The sequence below is a fragment of the Carlito syrichta genome, unplaced genomic scaffold (genome assembly GCF_000164805.1).
Source record: "Carlito syrichta isolate Samal-C Ts95f unplaced genomic scaffold, Tarsius_syrichta-2.0.1 Scaffold138305, whole genome shotgun sequence".
NCBI classification, from domain to species: domain Eukaryota; kingdom Metazoa; phylum Chordata; class Mammalia; order Primates; family Tarsiidae; genus Carlito; species Carlito syrichta.
The window spans coordinates 37,996-59,823 of NW_007082401.1; the positions used below are offsets into that span (position 1 = coordinate 37,996).

The 21,828-nt window shown below is 42.6% G+C and overlaps 1 protein-coding gene across 1 annotated transcript in view; it reads left to right on the forward strand.

Annotated features, from left to right (window-relative positions):
- MINDY4 (MINDY lysine 48 deubiquitinase 4) overlaps positions 1 to 21,828 on the forward strand; it is a 107,675-nt gene that overhangs the window by 26,966 nt on the left and 58,881 nt on the right. Inside the window, exon 5 of the mRNA XM_021708457.1 lies at positions 21,744 to 21,802. Coding sequence (XP_021564132.1) covers positions 21,744 to 21,802 — 59 coding nt within the window. The remainder of the gene's footprint in view (positions 1 to 21,743; positions 21,803 to 21,828) is intronic.

The window sequence follows — 21,828 nt, forward strand, 5'->3', positions numbered from 1 at the left end:
TGTATTTAAGTCATCTTGAACGTTGCCTTCTTCAGGAAGCCTTTCATGATCTCTTCCCTCTTCCTCATGGCACATGTCACACTGTAGACAGTTGACAGACCTTCTTGTTCCTCCTGCAGTTCTGTTAGCTGCCTAAGTATGGGGGTAAGTTGTCTGACCCTCCCTCCTTCAGTTTTGCTCAGAATTGCTCCAATAATAGTAATTGAACAATAATGGAGGTGAATTATTGACTTTGCTAGGAGTGGGGGCGGAGAGAGTGAAGTGTGAGGTCTTTCTCTCACTCAAGGCATTCATAAAAGAGCGGAATTAGAGACCTAGCAAACAGGAAAAGTCACCTAAAAATAGCAGGCAGTATCTGTTCCAGGGCCAGATGGATGGTGCTAATTGAGATGCCATAGGCTCTGAGAGAAGGGGGAGGGGGCTTCCCGGATGAGGCTGAGCCTTGACGACTGAATGGGCTTGAGTAGGCCACTGGAGGGACCAGGCTTCTTCTTCAGGCCTTATTGCTCGTCACTCTTCTCCAAGCCTGAGGATTTTTTGGGAAAAGTTTGCTGGTATCCCTGGGATCTCATTCCTAAAGACTGAAGCAGCTCTCTTGTTCTTCCTCAACCTTTTCCCCTAGTGCCTGCATTAGGTTCTTCTGTATTTGCAGGCATTTTTGAATGCTCTGTATATGATGGGGCATGGAGAAAGGGCCTAAGCTCACAGCTCCCCCTAAGGATTGGAAAAGGGCATTGATTTGGGGAAAAGATGGGCATCCTTCTTCCTGACTGGTAGGCTGGGATGCCTTGGGACCTAGGGTAGAGACAGCAGAAGTCTTTCCCCTGCCAGGTCTCTTTCAGTTCTGCTGAAGTGAACAGACACCGTCCCTTGGGATTCCCTGGCTGGTTTTCTCAAATGGGGGCTGTGGGATTGAATTCTGCTGTGACTCCCGGAGCTAGTGTCTTCTCCTTGGAAAGATGGCCTTTGATGCGGAGTTCTGTCAGGGGCATTTGAGGCAGAGTGCTTCAAATCACAAAGGTGACCAGCAAGGGCGGCTTCCTGTATAGCTAGATTCCGTGTGTATGTCTCATTCCAGAAAATTCTACTTTGTTTTTTCTGCTCATTCCACAAGAAGTTACTAAAGCCATGGGATTTCTTTCATTTCCTGTTGAGGCCAGTTTTGCGGTCATAGGTCCCTCAGAAGTGGGGCCTTTTCTCGATGGAGTAAACAGTTTTTGATCTCAGTCTAAATACATGGTATTTAATTTTATTCAATTCAGCAAAGCATTTATAGAGTGCCTCTTGCTTGTTGAGATGGTGTTGGGGAGAGGGATACTGAAGCTGAGGTTCCCACTCACAAGAGACTGAGATGTCCCTACAAATACATACTGCAGGAATTAAAAAAAGAAAAAGACAAGTGTTATAAGGGGGCCTGGCAGAATGGTGTAGAGATAGAATCTGGATCATTTCAGGGATAATTAAGCTGTCGATGTTTAGTGAGTACTCACTATCTGACAGGCCTTGAATCTTGATAGCAACACCAGGAGGGTGATTGGATCCATTTTACTGGTGGGGAAACTGAGGCACAAAATGACCAACTGGACTGAGTTTATGCAGGCGGTCTGACTCTGGGGGCCTTAGTCTTAACCACTATCCTTGGCCCCTGCCTGAGGAGGAGAACTGTTGAGAAACTGGCATTAGCGAGGACTTAGAGGGATGGTGTGACAAAGGCTAAGAGGTGGGCAAGTTGTTGTAGCTGGAACACAGTGGATGTATGACGACTGGAGAAGGGAGGAGATGCAGGCCTGGCAAGTGCCTTGAGTGCTGAACTATCTTCTGCAGGCAGCAGAGAGGGATAGAACATTCTCTTGAGTTTTTGGTTATGTGGTTGTCATTTTTTGACCAGGTAGAGCTTTGTTTCAGGAAGATAGATCCAAGAGCATGGCAGGACTGAGCAAGGTTATTGGCAGCAGGGCCCCAGCCTGGGAGGTAGGTGGGCTCTGGCCTGACTGTGCCAGAGGGGCGAGGAGCCAGGGCTCTGAGGAAGAGTCCACAGGACATGGAGTGCAAGGTCGGGGGGGCATGGGTCTGGAGGATGGGGAAGCTGGGCAGGCAGTCAGCCTAGGGAAGAGGTGCTGGTTGGGTCAGGAAGAAGATGAGGAGTCTGTTTCTGGACATGCCCAGTGGAGCTTTTGTTTCTATAGTCAAGAGTAGGGCAAGAAACGTGGGTCCCAGGGAATGTGCACCAGGTTGGAAGGAGGGACTGGCACAGGACAAAAGCTGAATCCTTGGAGGGGTGAACATTGCCCAGGTCAGAGTCCTGCAGTGGGAGACCCACGTGCTTGGTGTGGGGTTGGGCAAGAAAAGGGGGTGGGCAGAGAAGGAAGAGGATCAGGGAGTCTAGCCCAACCGGTGGTGAGGGAAGAGGCGGTCTCCTGGAGGCAGGAGGTTGGTAGCTTTGGACCCGTAGGAGAGGTTGGGAAGGTACTCAGGGGCAGAAGGTGGTTGTAATGTGCTGAGAAATGGGAGGGGTGAGGACATGTACAGAAAACCTCTTCTGGAAGAAGTTTAAGGTGAAGGATACCTAGGGTCAGGGTGGCAGCTCAGGAGGGTAGAGGGTTAAGAAGTCAGGTCCTAGGCGAGATGTAAGCCTGTTGGCCAGCCAGCTCAGAGAGGAGAAACTCATCATTTAAGGAGCCTCCATGGTGGTGGGTGTGTGTGGTTGGGTGGAGCTGGGAGGGGGCAGTGCTGACAATAACCAGAGCACTCCATAATGATAATTGATGTCCATAATGATGGGCCCCAGGCATTACCTGTTCTGTAGTGCCTTTTAAATTTCCGGTGAAGAGTCAATTATCTCAGCAGAGTTTCTGAGTTACTTGAAATTTATTCCAATTAAGCAAAGCTTTGTTAAGCCAAATTACTAAGAACTTTTGGAACTTGGCTCACCACTTTTAACATATTTATTAACTCTCAGCATGGTGAGGTTGAAAAGGCCTCAGGTTTAGAACTGAACAGATTCGGGTTCAAATCCCAGCTCTGCTGGATTAACTAACAGGGTGACCTTGAACAACCTCTTTGCAGCTTGGTTTCTTCATCTAAAAATGGGATGGTAATGCTACCTTTCTGGGGTTTTTATGAAGAACAAATAAAACAATGTATATAAGATATTTGGCTCACTATAGGTCCTTCAGTAAATATTAACCCCCTCCCCGCTATTTGTTTAGCCAAAACATCTATTTAAAAAAAAAATGAGTGGATATATTTTTGAATAGATGAGAATATTGTGAGAAGGATGGTAAGTAAGGTTGGAGTCAGGTTATGGAAGATTGTGACAGTCCAGGAGACATGTTCACAGTCGTCATGAGGGCTGTGGCCAAGGGGAGGGAAGACAGACCGTGACCTGAGTTCCTGGGCTACTGTGACCCTGGGCAAGTGTCTCCTATGGGGCCAGGTGTATAGTACACCCTCAGGAACAATTGTGGATTGCTTGACTTTGCCTTTCATGAGACATTTTCTTCCTTTTGCAGTGAAGGTCAAGGGGAGGCTGGGTCCATTTGAAAGCTCTGGAGTTTGATGCAGACATGCCCTCCCACCCTCTCCTCTTCCAGAAGCCCTTCCCTGGCTTGACAGTAGTTTGGCACAGTGGACCGCCCTTGCCTGGGCCCACGTGGCTGTGGTCTTCCTCTCATTCTTCTACCTCAGGCCTAGGGTTTCATTAGATTCTGTGAAAGGTACAGACAAACAGAAAGTCTAAGAGAGGTGAATGACATTCCTGTAATTGATGATGTTGCTTCCTTTGGTACCAGTGTCATTTTGCTCAGTCTTTCTTCCTTCATATAATTTTTTTTTAATGAGAAGAAAAGAAAATCAAGCAAACTCTGCCCCCCATTTCAGGACTGGAGGCTGTTTTGGAAGGCTTAGAGCCCCGTTTGTTATTGCGTGGTCTTCTCCTCATGGAGCAATGGCATTTGAGTGGTCACATTCCAGAAGCTGCTATATGTGGGACAAATGAACTTAAAAGGGCATTTTAGCAGGTGTCTAGGAGGCAACCCGCAAAGCTGCCAAGGAAGTCCATCCACACCACAGACTTTTACCACCCAGAGTCTTGCCTGAACTCTGCTCAGCTCCTTAGCAAATTATGTCACTTTCTAGCCTACATGTGAACAGTCAGGTATCTTTAAAATTCAGTACACTCCTAGGAGTATATAAAAGGAAGAAAAGGCAAGTTGAAAGTATCCAATTTAGATCAAAACCAAAAGCAGATCTGGCCCATTTAATATTTAATAAAGACATTACAACTGATTTATTATTCTTCTTTTTAAAGAAAGTAACTCCAAAAGGGCACATGTATCAGATGCAAGAATCTGGGAGAGCTTAAATCCTGGTTTTAAAAAGTGTTGTCATACAAATAAACCCCATATGGATTTGGCAGAAGAATGTTCTTGTTCTTAGGAGGTGCGGGCTGAAGTATTTAGGGATGGTGTGTCATGAGGTCTACAACTTGCTTTCAAAAGGTTCAGCGAGGAAAAAAGTGTGTGTATGTAAGTGTTGAGAGAGAGAAAACAAGTAAGGTGAATGTTGACAATTTGTCACTATCTGTGAAGTGTATATGGTGTGTATTCTACTTTTCAGTTTCCTGTTGGCTTAACATTTTTCAAAATAAAAGGAGAAAACACAAAACACATGGAACAGTTAGGAAGATGGAAGAGTTAATAGATTCCATCTCTTATTTCTAGTAAAGGTCATAAAGTAGTGTAACCAAGTGTATCATTAAATGCTGGAACCTGGGTGAGGTGATTGTATAAAACACAAGGCTAACCCAGGAAACACCTAGGGAACACCCCAACATGGCTGTGAACTCCTTGTTTTAGGTGGTTATCCTTGAGCCCTTTGAACGCCAAGGAACCAATGGCTACAGAAACAACAGCTTGCACATGTTCTCCAGATGCACAGAAAACAGGCCCTGTCCATGCTAGCCTGGTGGGCACTCGGAAGCTGATCCCCGCCCATCACACTCCTCCCACCCTGCTAGGACTGGAATCCTCTGCTGACCTTCTGGTGGTTTTCTTGAAACCCCTGATCATTTGATTCCACCCACATGGTGAGGCTCAATGTGACCTTTCCAACAGGAGACTGCCAACGTGGGTCCAACTGCTTCTGATGGTTTTATATTTGTTCTGGAAAAAGCTCTAGATACTTCTGGTCAAAGCTCTTCCTGTTGGCTGCCCTGTTGGGCCATTTTTCACCTACGCCATCCAGAAGGGGCTGTCTATAGGTCCCCGCACGTCTGCCCCACGGGGGTGAGGGACAATGGTGGGAGGGTGCAGTCTGGAGAAGGAAGGACTCAAGGGGAATATTTTTTGGTGGGGGAAGGTGGAGGTGCTTTCAGACTCATGCCTGTGTTAGACTCAGATCCTTAAAAAAGCAGAGGAACCAGAGCCTTGGCTCTGTAGAAGTTTCACTATGAAGGAGTAATTTTTTTTCCCACTCTTACAAACCCATGTGAAATATTGTTACCTCTTAAGGACTTAAGGATGCAGGAGGGAAACTTGCCTTGTGTTACAATGTGAAGTCTCTACATCCTGACTTCTGTGTGAGATGGGTCTACTTGAGGCAGGCCATGTGCTCCCATGCTTTGGGGCTCATGGAAAGTTTCAGCACAGATTTTCCACCCTTGAGTGGTGAGATTTGCAGCTACATCCCAGTTCCTCAGTGAATACCCCCACCTGCCAGGCATCCTGTCTACAGCCACCTTTGCTGAATAGCTTGGAGTCCTCATCAGAGGCAGGGGGTGGTAAGCCCAGAGGAGCAGGGAGAGATGGGACCCACAGTCTGCTACCCAAAGACCCTCACCGCCTATTTTCACGGAAAATGCTGCTAGGAGAGGCACAGAGGGCTTCCTGACTGCTCGGGGACACAGCTAATTTTAGCCCAGGGCGTGCTTGTTCTGAGCCAGGACTGGCTCACTCATGGAAATTCCACATGGCTCTGGTTTTATGTGTATGAGTGGTGTAATGCTCAAAGTCTGCAAAACTAACTTGGGTTTAAAGTCATGTCTTTCTTTTTCCTTCTTCTAAGAAATGCCCAGAAAGCAGTTCGTCCTCGTTGCTTTGGTAGTAGGTCAAAATTTCCTGGAGATTCCGTTTTCATGATGGGGCCATGTGGGGTAGAAGGAAGCATAGCTCTAGGAACTAACTGTGATTTGGCCTTCTCTGTCCAAACCAGGGCAAGATGGAGAATCACAATATCTCTGTCCCAGGAGACTTTGGGTTACGTATTTGGCGCAGTGGGTCATGGGCTCTGGAGATTCATGGGTTTGTAAAAGTACATTTTAAAAAATATTGGAGGACCAACTTCAGGTTCAGAGGCAGATTCAGACATTGTGGAACTGAAGTTTATATAATTTGGCTTCTTTAAGGGAAAGGATATACAAATATCTCATTTTTGCAAATTTTCCAAACATACAAGAATTTGTGAAGATATTGCTAGGTCCTCTTGGAAGGGAAGGTTTCTGCAACTTAAACTCTATTAACTTCATGGCAAATCAGATACTCTTCAGGTTGTTTTAATTTTTTTCTGGCTAAGAACATTAAAACACTTTCATGAAATTTCAAAAATTGGGATAGACATAATTTTGAAATAAAAGGCCTATCTTTAAAATGAACAAATTAAGCTCTGTAAGATATTTCACTGTGTTGTTTTTTATTTTCCTCATGGTACCATAGACCTGTGTGTCATGGACTAGTTTATGGGACAGTTGACAATTTTCTGAGCCTCAGTGTCCTCATTTGTAAAAATGGGGCTAAAAAGTTCCTATACTGCTTTTTGCACAGGACTTGTGTGGGAATCAAATTTTAAAATGTGTTTTGCAACTGCTTGGAAAGTGGAAGGTGATGCCCAGATAAGCAATTATTATAGTAAGAACATTTCAAATCCTTAGAATGTTATAGGAAACTAAACTATTTGTATCATCCAACATTATTAAAATAAATAATAATAATTATAAAAATGAAAGAATGTCATAGGAAGGGAAATCAAAGCCCAGGGAAGGTGGATATTTTCCCAAGGCCACTTGGAGAAAGGCATGAGCTCCAAAAGTAAGTGTTATTTAAGCATAAGTCTCCTCGCCTTTCTAAAAGTAAACAAACTCAAATTTCTCTCTTTTCTATGAGTGGATCTTGTACCCATACAGTACAGTTTCAAATATGCTTCCTGTGGCTCTTTCATGAATGCTTACGTAGGGGAATGTTTTGTGAGTTCAAAATGAAGATATTTCATCCCAGAAGCTGTTTTAAGCCACCCTTTGGCATATTTAACCAAACAGAGCCTAAGTAGATTAATGTTTGATGGCACTCTAGAAAGTCAGCTTCTCTTGGTGCAGCTCACTTCCCCGACATGTCTGTGGGTCTTTATTAGGACAGTAAAGGGCAGGACTGGTGTTCCAAAGCGGCTTCTCCTCACAGCTAAGTAAACATCTCCATACTGCCTTCAATCCACTGTGGAAACTGGAGGCGACTCCCCCAGGCGGCCTGTCAGAACCTTCCCTTTTATAACTCCAGGAATGACTTTAGACTCCCTGGGCCCAGGCCAAGGCTGTAGAGGCAACCCTTTCCATTCTGCACTCTCACTCCAGCCTTAGGGAAGCAGAGCAGGGGACCTTTGCCTCTGGCCGAGCCATCCCGTTAGGTCCTCACTCCACTGGGAAGGGAGACCAGGCTGCAGAGAACCCTAATCAAAGGCAGCTTCAGTGGTCAGTCCCCTGCTTGCACCTGGGAGCCCACCGTGGTGTTCACCAGGCACCCCTTCCCATCTCCAGCACTGGCCCTGGTCACTGGGCTCTTCCAGCATCTTATGATGGTGGGCTTGGCTGAGTCGGGCCACATGCTAGTGGGCAGAGGGGTGGAGGTGAGACCAAGATGAAGGGAGATCATAGACTAGCAATATTTTGCTGTACATCTGGGGCCAGAGAGTGGTTACTCAATGAATTTGGCTGTGTTCCAGAGACGTGCTTCATGGAGATCACTTTTCCTTCAAGTAGACATTTTTCTTTCCCTGGAGTGGCATCATCTACCCACGTTTTCCCTGCCTGTTGAGCAACTCCTACCTCTCGGCACCAGTCACCTTTTGGAGCTAAGCTCAGCCATGCCCAGGATACGCTGGCCTGAGAGAAGCAGGGAGATGCGGACTGGGTGGACCACAGAGTCTTGCTGGTGTGTGTACCCTCCACTTCCCCCCACCCACCCGGGTAAGAGCAGTCTGTCCTAATGTATCTGGGTCTTAGGAAAATGCCGGCAGTGCCTCTAACATCCATGGGATAGATATAAATGAACTGAGATGAGCGTCTGGAGCCTAAGATTCTATTTCTAGCTTTGCCTACTACCTAGCAAAGCTTTGTCCCTGACTCCCACCCCCAGCAGAGTTAGACTAGATGGTCTGGATTAGCCTTTTCAGCCCTTCCAGCTGGCTGAGCTGTATCTAGGTGAACACTGAGTACTCCCCAGCTTCCAGGGGGAGCATCCATTTTATACTAGTTGTATGCCAAGGTTGTGTGCCAAACTGGAAGAGTGGAAAATAATCTGAGGGAAGGTCACATCTAGTACAGTTTTGTTTTGCAAACTGTGTGCCCTTGAAAGAAACTTCTAAGTCTGAAACCATGCTAAATTTCTTCTCTGTTCCTGGAATGTTCAAGAATCCAGCTTGACTCAAGGAATAGATATATAGGAAGGAGAAATGTCGGACTTGATTCCAGATTCTGCTCTGGCTCTGCATACTTCTTGTCTAGGGTGCGTGCCAAGTCCTATCGGGAGGGACACATTCGGAAAGAGAGTTTAGATGAGAACTCATCGCCCCTGAAGAACAATGGCTCTGGAGGTTGGAGTACAGCCTGTGTTCTCTCCAGCCAAACAGCCTGGACCCAATGGCTTTTCCAGGAGGATGCAGGGCCATCAGTGCCCCCCCCATCTGTCCTTACTGGGTGATCCCTATCTCTGTCCAACCTTCGTCATCATGGACCCGGATGAGAGAGACTTGGATGTGCAGCCCAATTCCCAATTAAGGGTTTCACTAGTTTCGGGAAGATAATTTATTTGGGTTGAATTGTTAAGGCAGATTGTTTTCACAGTATTCCAAGCAGAGTGCTTTCTCACAGGAAATGTCAGACCAGCAATCCTAGTCAGGTTTTCCACATCCTTCAGAGGAAAGAAAAGACAGAGAGAGAAAAAAATATTCCTTTTATATGTTGAAGGTCAACTGTTTGAGAGCTGGCAACTGCAGAGTATAAAACTGAGATCTGTTAAAGTAGCTACGCATTGTGATGGTGAGTGCACACGATGACTTCTCGACAACCCAACCCTCATGTTCTTTATGGCTTAATTTTAAAAACGCCTGTTGATCCAGTGACCAAGGGCGCTTGAGGAAGCCCCTCCAGAGGCCCGGATACCTCCATCCGACTGAGCACCCGGGAGGTGAAGCTTCTGGAGGAACTCCCTTCTCTCTCAGAGCTTGGCTTCCTTGTCTGTGACACCAAAAGGTTAGGCCAGGTGATGTCTAAGCACCATCCAAGGGGTGCTTTACCCAGGGGAGCTTGGCTGAGGCGCTGTAGGAAGCCAGAGAGAAACAGAGAGCAGGAAAGTGAAAAGGAAAACATCTTTTCTTCTTTGTAGAACTTTGCTTTTTAAAAGACATTTTACTTGTTTTTTGTTTTTTAATTTTTTAAAAAAAGTCTTTTTTATATGAGCTTGGTCCTGGGGATCTGACTCACAAAGGCTTAGTGCTTCTCCAGCAGTTCTGTCTTTAATGAACACCATCCAAGTGCAAGAGGCTATGCAAAGTCACTGTCAGGAATACCAGGGAAAGGGCACAACATGGCCCCTCCTGCGGCACTTTTGAAAGGTTTGCTCCTCGTACACACAGCCAAGAAGTGTCAGCAGGTGGGGTTGGGCTGAGTCTGAAGAGCTGAAGCCCAGGTTCACTAAATATTATGGTCCTTACAGCCCCTCAATGACAACGCCAACTAGAGGGCAGTTGGACTAGAGGCAATTCATCTTCCAGGTCACGCCAGTCTTCTCTGGCATGAGCTTGTCTGTCCCTTTCCTGTATGTTCACTCACATCTGAGCAGCTCTCTCCTCCATTTTTATCTAACCCTCATGTTCATTTCAAACTCATGTTCTGTTTCCAGTGGGATAGTAGCAAGAGTGATGAATCTACAGCCAGTAAACCTGGCCCATGGTTGTCTGTTTCCCTTGTCCTGTTGCTTTGCCTCTAGTGTATATCTCTAGTGTAAAACTGAGTACTTGTGGGATGCTGGACATCATCCTCTGGTCACTGACTCTGGCAGGGATGCTTACAGTGCTTTGGTGTTAGGATGTTCTATAGGGCTCAAATATATATATATTACGTAAGGAAAACCTTCCCCTTCCCTTGAATTTGCAAAGGATTATTTTTTAGAAACATATATGGTTATTTGTTGTTATCAAAGTACTTTTTCTGCATCTATATATATATATAATTTTTTTTTTTTTTTGATTTGGAGTCTCACTCTGTCACTGAGGCTGGAATGCAGAGGCACGCTCACAACCACTGCAGCCTCAACCTGCTAGGCTCAGGCGATCCTTCCACCTCAGACTTACAGGTAGCTGGAATTACAGGCACGCACCACCATGCCTGGCTACTTTTTCAATTTATTGCACAGATGAGGTCTTGCCAAGTTGCCCAACCTGGTCTTGAACCTGTGGGCTCAGGCAATCCTTTCACCTCAACCTCTCAAAGGACTGGGATTATGGGCGTCAGCTACCGCGCCCGGCCAATTTACATTTTTTATCTCTAGTCTGTTGGTATGAATTACATTATTAGATTTTATATTGCTAAAATATTCTTACATTTCTAGTTGGTCATGATTTTCCTCAAACTCATGGCTAATGCAGTTGTCTATTATTTTAGTTCATAATTTTGTACTTTATGTTTAAAAGTGTTAGTTTTTTGGAATCAGGGTTATACTAGCCTCATGAATGAATCATCATCATCTCAGCTAACACACAGTGGTTACTGTGTGCAGGGTACTAGTCCCAGTACTTGATATATTAGCTAATTTAATTCTCACAGCACCTTTTTGAGGGAGGACTATTATTAGCTCCATTTTAGAGATGAAAAAAACTGGAGCACAAAGAATCTGGAGACTCTCCTCCCTGCAGAATTTCTGTAGTGCAGTGGCAATTGGCAGCCATGATGGGTGGCTTTGAGCCTGAGTGCACTGATATCTGGGAATGTAGATTGGGGAGATTTTCCTGTGTTTGGTGGAACACATAAGTAAAACTGTTTGTGTGTATGTTGGGATGGCAAGTGGGGATGAGTTTTAAACTAATGATTTTTTAAAAAAATGGTTATATATAGCTTCAGATTTTCTGTTCATTCGTGGGTCAGTTTCCAGAAAACAGCCATTTGTCAATTTTCAGATGTGTTAGTTTGAATGTATTCATACTATTTTCTTCTTACTGAAAAAAAATCTATTTTTAATATTTAGTTTTATCATTCCTTTTCACACTTAGTATTTTTTATTTATACTCACTTATTTTCTTGTTATCAATTTCGCCAAAGATTTACCTTTTTATTAATCTCTTCAAAGAACTTGTTTTGAGGGTTGTTGAATCTACTGATTATTTTTTATTTCATTAACTGTTTATTTCTGTCGGGCTCGGTAGCTTAGCTTGTAATCCCAGCACTTTGGGAGGCTGAGGTGAGTGGATTGCCTGAGCCTGAGAGTTTGAGACCAACTGGGCACCTTGGCGAGACCTCTTCTCTACAATAACTAGAAAATTAACCAGGAGTGTTTCTGGCTACTTGGAAGGCTGAGGCAGAAGGATTGCTGGAGCCCAGTGGGTCGACACAGGGGTGGCCGTGAGTGTGCCACTGCACTCCAACCTGGCAATGGAGTGAGACTCCAACTAAAAAAAAAAAAAAATTAAAACCAAAACCTACAAAATAACTATTTATTTCTTTATTTTTGTAGAGTTGAGGTCTTACTATGTTGCCCAGGATGATCTCAAACTCTTTGGCTCATGTAATCTGCCCGTCTCGGTATCGAAAAGTGCTGGGATTACAGGCATGAGCCACTGCTCCCAGACTCCTATTTCATTAACTTTTTAATCTTGGGTTTACTTGCCCTTCCCTCCTGCTCTTGTTGGTCTGCTCTGTCACTCTATGGCAGTTGAATACTTAGCTCTTTGCTTTCCACTCTTCCACAGTAACAGGGGCCTTGTGTTGTACATTTTCTTCTATGCTGCACTTTAACTGCTTCCCACAAGCTTTTAAAAGTTGCATTCGTAATGTTAACCACTTGGAAATATTTGGTAATTTCTACTGTTATTTATTTAAAGTTTACTAATACACGAGTTCTTTTGAGAGTGTAGGAGAACCGTCTCTTTATCATTGGATTTTTTTTTATTTCTTTGTGATCAAAAAGATAATTTGGAATTTTTTGAGATGTGATTTGTGTCCTTGCTATATGGTCAATTTTTCAAAGATGCCATATGTGCTTGACAAGAATATGCATATTTTTAACAGATGAGTGTTCCAGATCAAGCATGTTATTTTGATGTTCAAATATTTTTATTGTTATTAATTTTTTTGCTTGATCTATTAGTTTTGAGTGAGATGTGTTGAAATTTTCTATCACACTCATACACTGAACAATTTCTCCTTATAGTTCTGTCAAAGTTTTGGTGATATATTTTGAGGCTCTCTTGTTAGGAGAATAGAGGTTCATGGTGGCTTCATTTTCCTGTTGAGCTTTTCCTCTTTTTATTTCATAAGTAGATTGGTTACTAATACTGCTTCCCCCCCAACATTTATTCTTATCTGATAATATGTAGCTATGTCAGCTTTAAAATGGCTGGTATATAAGTGGTATACTTTTTCTCAAGCTTTACTGTTCAACTTTTGTGTCATGTGTCTCTTGAAACATATAGCTAATATAAAAAATTCAGTCTGTGTTTCCGTCTTTTAACTGGCAAGTTTAATTTGTTTGCCTTTGGTACAATTACTGATTTACTTGACTTTATTTGTCCTGTTATATTTCATACTTGCATTTTGCCACATTTTTCCTTTATTTCTTTTTTACTCTTTTCTTGCTTTCTTTTACATTAACTATTTTAAAGTGAACAATTCAGTAGCATTTAGTGCATTCACAATGTTGCATAATCACCACCTCCATCTGGTGCTAAAACATTTTCATCACTCCACGGTAAAATCCCATATTCATTAAGCAGTTTTTCCCCCAGCCCCAGCCCCTGACACCTACCAATCTGTGATAGTTCACATAAATGGAGTTCTATGTAAGATTTTTGTGGCAGGTTTCTTTTACTTAACATAATGTTTTTGAGGCTTATCCACATTGTAGTAGGTATACATACTTCATTCCTTTTTATGGCAGAATAATATTCCATTGTATAGACACACACATATATATATATAACATTTTGTTTATCTACTCATTTGCTAGTGAACATTTGGGTTGTTTCCACCTTTTGGCATTTGGGAATAATGCTACTGTGAACATTTGTGTACTTGTATTTGTTTGAGTCCTTGCTTTCAGTTATTTGGGAGATATAGACTTAGGAGTGGAATTGCAGAGTCATTTGGTAATTCTATTTTTCACTTTCTGAGGAAATGCTAGACTGTTTTCCATATTGACACTTTTTGAGAACTAATTGAAATGTGTTTTTTCTTCTCTTTACTGATTTAGAAATTACAATTATGTTTCTATTGATCTGGTGCTTACTCTTAAATTTTTAATCATAATTAACTTTAAGTTTAACCAGTCTTTCTACCCCTTCAAAAAAATGCCAGGTTTTAGAAAGTTTTAACTCTGATGATCATTTTCCCTTCCCATGTTCTCTGTTTATCAATGTCTAGCATTTTAGTTTCCCTTGTTTTTTATCTACCCCCAGATTAGTTGTTATTGGTATTGTTAATGTCAGTTCTCATTCAGGTTTACGTAAGTGTTTACTGATTTCTCTTTTTCCTGAATGAGTCCTTTAGTAGTTCCTGCAGTGAAGGTCTGTGATAGTCACCTGCTTTAGTTCTGGTCTGAAAATGTCTTCATTTTATTCTCACCTTTAATGATGTTTTAGTTGGCAGTTATTGTCTTTCAACACTTTGAAGATGTTATTTCATTGTCTAATGCCCTTTATTATTGCTACTGAGAAGTCTACTGTTAAAGTAGCTATTTATATGTAATCTACCTTTAACTAAGGTAGGTTTTTCTAGATTTGTCTAAATTTTTCTCATTGTCTTTGGTTTTCTGGTAGTTTTAATATGACATGTCTTGGTGTACATTTATTTTTACATTTCCCGTTTGAAGCTCATTTGTTCCTGTAAGGAGTCATGTCTGGAAAGTTCTTAGTAGTTATCGTTTGAATTATTTCCTTTCCCAAATTTTCTTTATTCTTTCCTTCTGGAACTTCTTTTCGATGTGTATTGGACTTAAAAAAATTTTCCTCCCTGTCTCTTATTTGTTTTTATATTTTATCTCTCTCCTGATTGAGTTGCATTCTAGGTAATGTCATTTGATAGTTTTTAGTAATTGGTTATCACTTCAATATATTTTTCCCCAACTTTAAAGAAGTTCAGACCTGCAGAAAAGTTAAAAGATTAGTACAATGAACATTTATCTGTATAGCCCTCACCTGAATTCAGGAATTGGTATGATTTTGTCATATTTATTTTTTCTCACTCTTTATTTTTCTCCTCTCCTGTTTATATGGTATGTATTTATATATACACATACTTTTTTGATGATCCATTTGAGAGTAATATTCAGATATCATGGCATTTCACTCCTAAATATTTCAGCTTCCACTTCCTAAGGACAAGAACGTTCTCTTCCACACTCACAATACCATTATTAGACCAAGAATTTTTTTTCCAGGTTTTTAAGATTTACTGACCTAGAAAAATGCTCAAACGGTAATGTGAAGTGAGAAGCAGAATGGAGAGCATATACAATACAATTGTATTTTGTTTAAAAGTACATAATTTACATACATACATGAGAAATGACAAAATGTTAATAGTTAACTTCTACATAGTTGGCATTTCAAGTCAGATGGGAGTTAATGGGTAGCTGTAGTTCATTAAATTTTTTTATTTACTACATTTTCTATGATGAACTTGTAGTATTTTGATAATAGGAAAAAGTGTGTGTATGTGTGTGTGTGTGTGTGTGTGTGTGTGTGTGTGTGTGTGTGTGTTTTAAACATATTTTTCAAGGAGACCAAGTTCAAAGTGTTTACACTTACTCACTTTTCATCTTCATTGTCAAAAGAAAGGAGGCTACTGTTTTTGATTTGCTTGTGTGAATTCTCTTTAACTGAGCCCTGATTTAGTTCATCTTCATTTGTCTTCTTTTTTGAATTTGCTCTTAAACCTGAATATTTTTCATCTGAGGGACGCTTGACTTGTTTTTGATGCATGATTCTTCTATCAGCTGAAGATGTTCTTTGTCGGCTTTGGCATCCTTTATTTCTGCTTTTATTTTCATGACCTCAGCTGACAGGTCTCCTTTTTAAAAAATTATCACTTGGGCTATTCATCTTCTTGGGCACTGTGATCACTATCTTCATCTGGGAGCTGAGGCTGGATTCTCTCATCTCACTGCCTCTTCTTTCCTACGCTGTGCACAGTTCAGAGGTAGCAGGGATCACTCTGTGTTATCAGTATTTTTCTGTTTGTCTCCATCAGGTAACTTCCTTTTAGGGAGGTACTGTGTATTTCATCTCCATATGTAGAGGCACAGAGCCTGGTTTCCAGGATAAGGGAGATGTTGGAAGTGGCGAGTAGGCCACGCTTCCTAAATAAGGCAACTGACTGAGACTCTCCTTGGTCTCTGTGGTGGGCCCTTCCTTGAATCGAGCTGGGAACTCTAGATTAACCAGCTGCATATATGACACCTGGTTCCACTCATGGCAGCTGTGCACCCCCAAAATTTTACATTGATTTAATAACATCATCTAACTCAGAGCCCATCATCAAATTTCTCCCAAATGTTTCCAAAGCATTCTTTTAGGCTTTTTTAAAAAGAATCCAGGATTTATTCAAGGTTCACGCATTGTATTGGTTGATACTGCTCTCTAATCTATTTTAATCTCTAACAGTTTTAGCATTTTAGTTTTTCATGAAGAGCACAGGATTGTTATCTTAAGGATGCCCACATTCTAGATTTGTCTGTCTTTTTCATTATTAGGTTTATGGTACACATTTTTTGGGAGTCAAGGACAATACATAGTGATATTATGTACTTCCTATTCTGTCATGTCAGAAACACAGGGTGGTTTGTTCTATTTTGGTGATACTAAGTTGGGTCACTCCATGAAGGTAGTGTATGTCAGTCTCTACCTATTATAAAGATAACTTTCTCCTTTGCATCTGACCACATGATCTCAAAAATCTTTCATCAGTGACATTAGCATGTATTATTTCCCAAATAAATTATTAAATTGGAGTGTATAAAATGTTGGTTTTCTAATTTTATCATTCTTTCTATACTTATCAGTTGACAGTGTTCTGTAGAAAATTTTTTCATTCTCTTTCTCTTGTACTCTCCCTTCATTCTTCTCTCTTTTCCTTCCTTCCTTCCTTCTTCCTGCAGTGGTAGTAGACTCATGGATTTTTTCAATGTTTAATGTATTATTCATCACCATGATTATATGCCTATAAGTTTCTTATTTCAATGGTTACATTTACTCTTCAAAACTGCCCATTCTTTTTTCAAAGTGCCCTATTCTTTCCTTATTATTTCAATTTCTTTTTTAAAAAAACTCTATTATCTTGAGTTCTTGGGAGCCCTGTTTGCTGCGTCTGCTAAGTTTCACTTAGGATGCATCATTTTCTGATGCATTTAAAGAGTTTTTCATTTTGAGCATATTTTTAGTGGAACTTAAAAATGATACCCCCCAGAGAATCTTGTATGAACTGGTTTGTAGAAGTGCTGTGCCAGATAATTTTACATGAGTTCACTAGGTATGCTGTGGTATCACTGCCTTGGGAAGAATTTGTTAATTTCTTGTATTCTGAATTCTTGTGCCACATGAATGGGGTCAATTTGAGTTCCCATTGTCACTGGGTTCTGATATTTCATCAAATACATAATGTGTCTTAGTCTATTTTTTGTTGCGTATAACAGAATATTTGAAACTGGATGATTTATAAAGAAACAAAATTTGTTTTCTATAGCTCTAGAGGTTGGAAACTCCAAGGTTGAGGGGCCACATCTGGTGGGGCACATCTTGCTGGTGGGACTCTGTGGAGTCCTGAGGTGGCAAAAGACATCACATGGAGAATGTGCTAATTCAGGTCTCTCTTCCTCTTCTTATAAAGCCACTATTTCCACTTCTGTGATAATGCATTAATCCACTGACCATGGCTGGGCACAGAGGCTCACACCTTTGGCAGGCTGAGGCTGGAATTTTACTTGAGGCCAGTAATTTGAGAACAGCCTGGGCACCATAGCAAGACCCTGTCTCTAGGGAAAAAAAAGAATCATTAGCCCACTAATTCGTTAATGCATGGATGGATTAATCCATTCATGAGGGCAAAGCCCTCATAACCGAATCACCTCTTAAAGACCCTCTATCTCAGTACTGCCACATTGGGGATTAAATTTCCACATGAGTTTTAGAGGGGATAAATATTCAAACCATAGCCGTAAGTAATCAATACCTTTATTCTCTTGAGACACTTTTTTTGGGAACCCATACTAACTTAGCTACGTATTCAGTACTAAAATGAACATCTTTTCTTCTCTATTTTAATGTGAGAGCTGACAGACTATTTCTGATAGTGATGGGATGTATAAGCAGTAAAGTATCTTCAAGAATAACATGACCAGGGCACTGTGGTCCTCTCAGAGTCCCTGTATTTGGTCATGTCTATGATGAGTAGAGACGCTTAGGCTTTCCCCATGGTACAGGTGAGGAACCTGGTGCCACAAAGGATATGTGACTTACCCAAGGTCACATCGATTAGGGGGAGAGCAGGGACAAGAACTTGGGTCTCTGAGTGGCTCTTTCCACCCAGCCAAGGACTCAGTTATTTAGGGACTGAGTCCTGGTCACATGGAGCCCTGCTTTGGCCCTTGCCTCTCCCTGTGGGGCACAAGAGGAGCTGCAGTGGGAGGGGGAAGCCTCAGACAGAGCAGGCAAGCTGGGTGTCTGCCACCCGCTCCTCTGTGGATTTGTTAGTTGCACACTTTGACACGTGTCTCTGGCTTATCTGCACAATCACACTTTGAAAAAGTGTTTTGAATCCCTTGATTTATCTTTTTGACATTGTTGTTCATAGCAGTTTTTACTCAAAGGCAAAGAACATGCTTTTAAACTGACCTTTTAAACTTTATAAAACTTGCTCACAAAGGGACACATGAAAGGAACAATAAGCACATTCTCTATGTGTGCGCGTAATTGAAGTCTCCCCTGATGATGAGATCTAAGGGAAATGTGCACAAAGCATCTGAGCAGGGTTCTTGCAGCTGATGGATGGCCCTCTGAGTGGAAGTCTCATGACCCGGGAGAGAGGCCCAGCTGTACACTACTCTGCAGGAACATCATCCCCACACTCTCACCATGGCTCCTGGCCACCCACTCACCTGCTCTCAGGAGCCAAGAAAAGGTTGGGAAGGTTGAACTTTGTTCCATGGACCACAGGAAGCCATGGAGGCTTCTGAATAAGGGAAGGATATATAAAACAGAGGAAAGAACAGAGTAGAGCATTTGCAGCCAGTGGTCTGGGTTTGAGTCCTGTCTCCGACAGTTCTAAGTTGTATAATCATCTGGCCTCTGTGAGAATCACCTGGTATTCAGCACCATTTATGGCACACTGGCTAGATGCTGGACACCCAGGATCTGGAAGAGACCAAGAGAATCCTGTAGTCCTTCCTCCCTCCTTGGTTATGACTCTCACTGTATGTATTAGTTTATTATTGCTGCTACAACAAATTGCCACATACTTAATGGCTCAAAGCAGCATGAAATTGTTATCTCACAGTTCTAGGAAGCTGAAGTCTAAAATCAGTTCCACTAGGCTACAGTCAAGGTGTGGCAGGGCTGGTTATTTTTGGAGAATCCAGGGAAGTTTTTGTTTCCTTGCCTTTGTCACCTTCTGGTGCCCACCTGTACTCCTTGGCTTGTGCCCCTTCATCTGCAAGGTGCATCACTCCGGTCTCTGCCTCCCTAATCATACCGCCATCTCTTCTTCTGTGTCACATCTGCTTCTGCTTCCCTCTTCTTTGTGAGTACATTGGTCCCATCTGGGATACTTTCCCCATCTAAAGATCCTTTATTTAATCTTATTTGCAAAATCTCTTTTTCCATCTAAGGTAATTCGGATGAGGCTATCTTGGGGGCCATTGTTCGGCCCGCCACACTATGTCATATTGCAATTTATGTCTGTTCATTGGACACATCGGGGTCTCTTCTGGGTAGGGAGATAGGCCTGCCAGATAGCCACACATGTATGCTGGGTGAGTGAGTGAAGAAATGAATGAATTCATTCTTTGGAGTTGAAAAGAAGGGAACATTCCAGTTGGGCTTTAGAGGATTAGTATGATTTGCTAAAAAATACTTTAGATGGAGTGAACAGCTTTTGAGAAGGTCTAGAGGTGTGGGCTGACATGCTCAGCATGGAGGAAATGCAGATGGGGTATGAAGGCCCAGAGGGAGATGGGGTTGGGCAGTAGGTAGCCGGGTCATGGAGAGCCTTGTAGGACACGCTACTGGGCCCAGATTTTATTTTGGTAAGGAAGCAGTATATGTGGTGGTTGCTGCCATTATCTGAGGAGTCATCACCTGGTTTTAAATTCATGTGCTGCCACTTACTTGCTGTGTAATTTTGGGAAAATTATTAAACTTCCCTGAGACTCAGTGAAATAACTGCTTCCAAAGCTTGTGTGAAAAGCAAATGCCTTTTGAGTCTTGCAAGGCACTTAGCACAGTGCCTGGAACAGTAAAAGGATCCAGAAAGAATGTGTTGTTCTTCTTGCTGTTGTTTTTATACAGTGATGATTGCTGCTGCTGATGATGGGGAATATTGGAAGAATTTCAGCCAGGCAGCAGTGTCATGGTCATATTTGCTTTCTAGAAAGATGACTTTGACAGCCGTGTGGGGGGCTGAGGGGTGGGTCACACTAAAACCAGCAGGAGACTCCTACTGGGTCAGGAAACCAGTAGGAGGCTATTAAAGTCGTCTAGGTGAGAGATGTCGAGGTGGAGAGCAGAGGGAGGTTTGGGAAATGTGATTGGACTCAGGATGTTGGAGGGGTGCCTTTGCTCCTGCTGGTCCCTGCTCGAAATGGTTCAAGGGGCATTTTAGAGGTCATCTAGTACCAGTGCCTCAGTTCTTGCTTTTCACACAGGGACACTGAGGCACAGCAAGAGGAAGGTGCCTTGCCTCAGACTCCAGAGAAACAGGGACAGAGGGATAGACAGAGTAGAGCGTAGGTCCTCGGCCTTTTGTTTTGTGGTGGTTGGGAGTGGGAGAAGTATGGCTGGAAGAGGCTTCTGATGCAAGTACAGTGATTCATCAGGGCTGGGAGTGGGGGTACTCTGACACAGCCTTCTGCCCCCTCTGCATCCTTCTCACCACCCCTCCTTGCCTTAACTCCTCTTTCCAGCTCATCCTACCAGAATGCCTGCAGAATCCTGATAGTGTCAGGGTGGAGGGACTTTGTGGTTTTTGAACCGAGGTGGGGGAGGAAATCTGGAGGGCAGGGGCTGCCTGGGAGGGAGTGAGGGGAGCATTGTGTTCTAGCACCAGCAAAAGGAACCTGGAGTCCAAAGATGTGTGTGCTCATGGAGCTGTACTGTGTGTCCTCTGTGGTCTTCCATCCACACCCCTTCAAACATCTTCAGGAGGAAACCAATTCAATAGAGTGCACCATGGTGAGATTACGATTGTTACTTCAATCATATCTTACCCGGCAAGGATGTTGAAGGAAAATATATTTCAATGCTGCGTTCAAAAGAGCTGTCATTTTTTTTTAACATAGTAAATGGGTTTTCAGAGAGTGATGTAATAATTGTTATTTTTAATACTTTAAAAGATGATTTTACTTAGTTCAGATGGATGCTTGCTGGTGGACAGAGAAAATCTAAAGGGAACTAAACTGCAAGTGGATGACTTTAAGAAAGATCTGTGTTCACATGCCTGGATTTACAAGTCAGAATCACACAGTAGTTTTTTTAGGTAACAGAAAGATACACGGCAGGTTCCTTTAGTCACCTAGGTGCATTTCAGAGGTTTATTATAAATGGCTGCTAATGGCTTTATCAGAAAGCTGGGAGAGAGGAAACAAACAAACAAACAAACAAAGCCATAGAGATGAGGTGAAAAAATTCTGGGCAATGATTACAAGAACTTGATTTATTGCATGTGTGAATTTCTAGCAGTATCACAGTGATGTCATTGAGATACGCTTACATTCAGTGCTTAGCAAGTGTCAAAGCATAGAGTTTACCGTCTTATATGCTAATGTGGATGCCTCTTTGTGACAACACAAAATTGGCCAGCACCTTGGAGACCATTTGGTCTCATCTCTGTGGACCCTGTGACTGAGAGAGGGGAAGTGACACATTCAAGGCACATGCAGAGGCAGGGCTAGGGCTAGAAAGAACCTGTCTCCTGAATGTCCATCTGCACTCCTTCCAGTCTTCTCTGCCGTTTGTACATTCTGTCATCCTCCTCTGGAACATTGACATTTTCTTTTTTCCAGGAAAAATCAGTTGCTGGCGTCCAACATGGTGGATGACGACCTGGGTGCTATGCGGCTTGGTAGGTGTGATGGGTGCCTCTGTGCT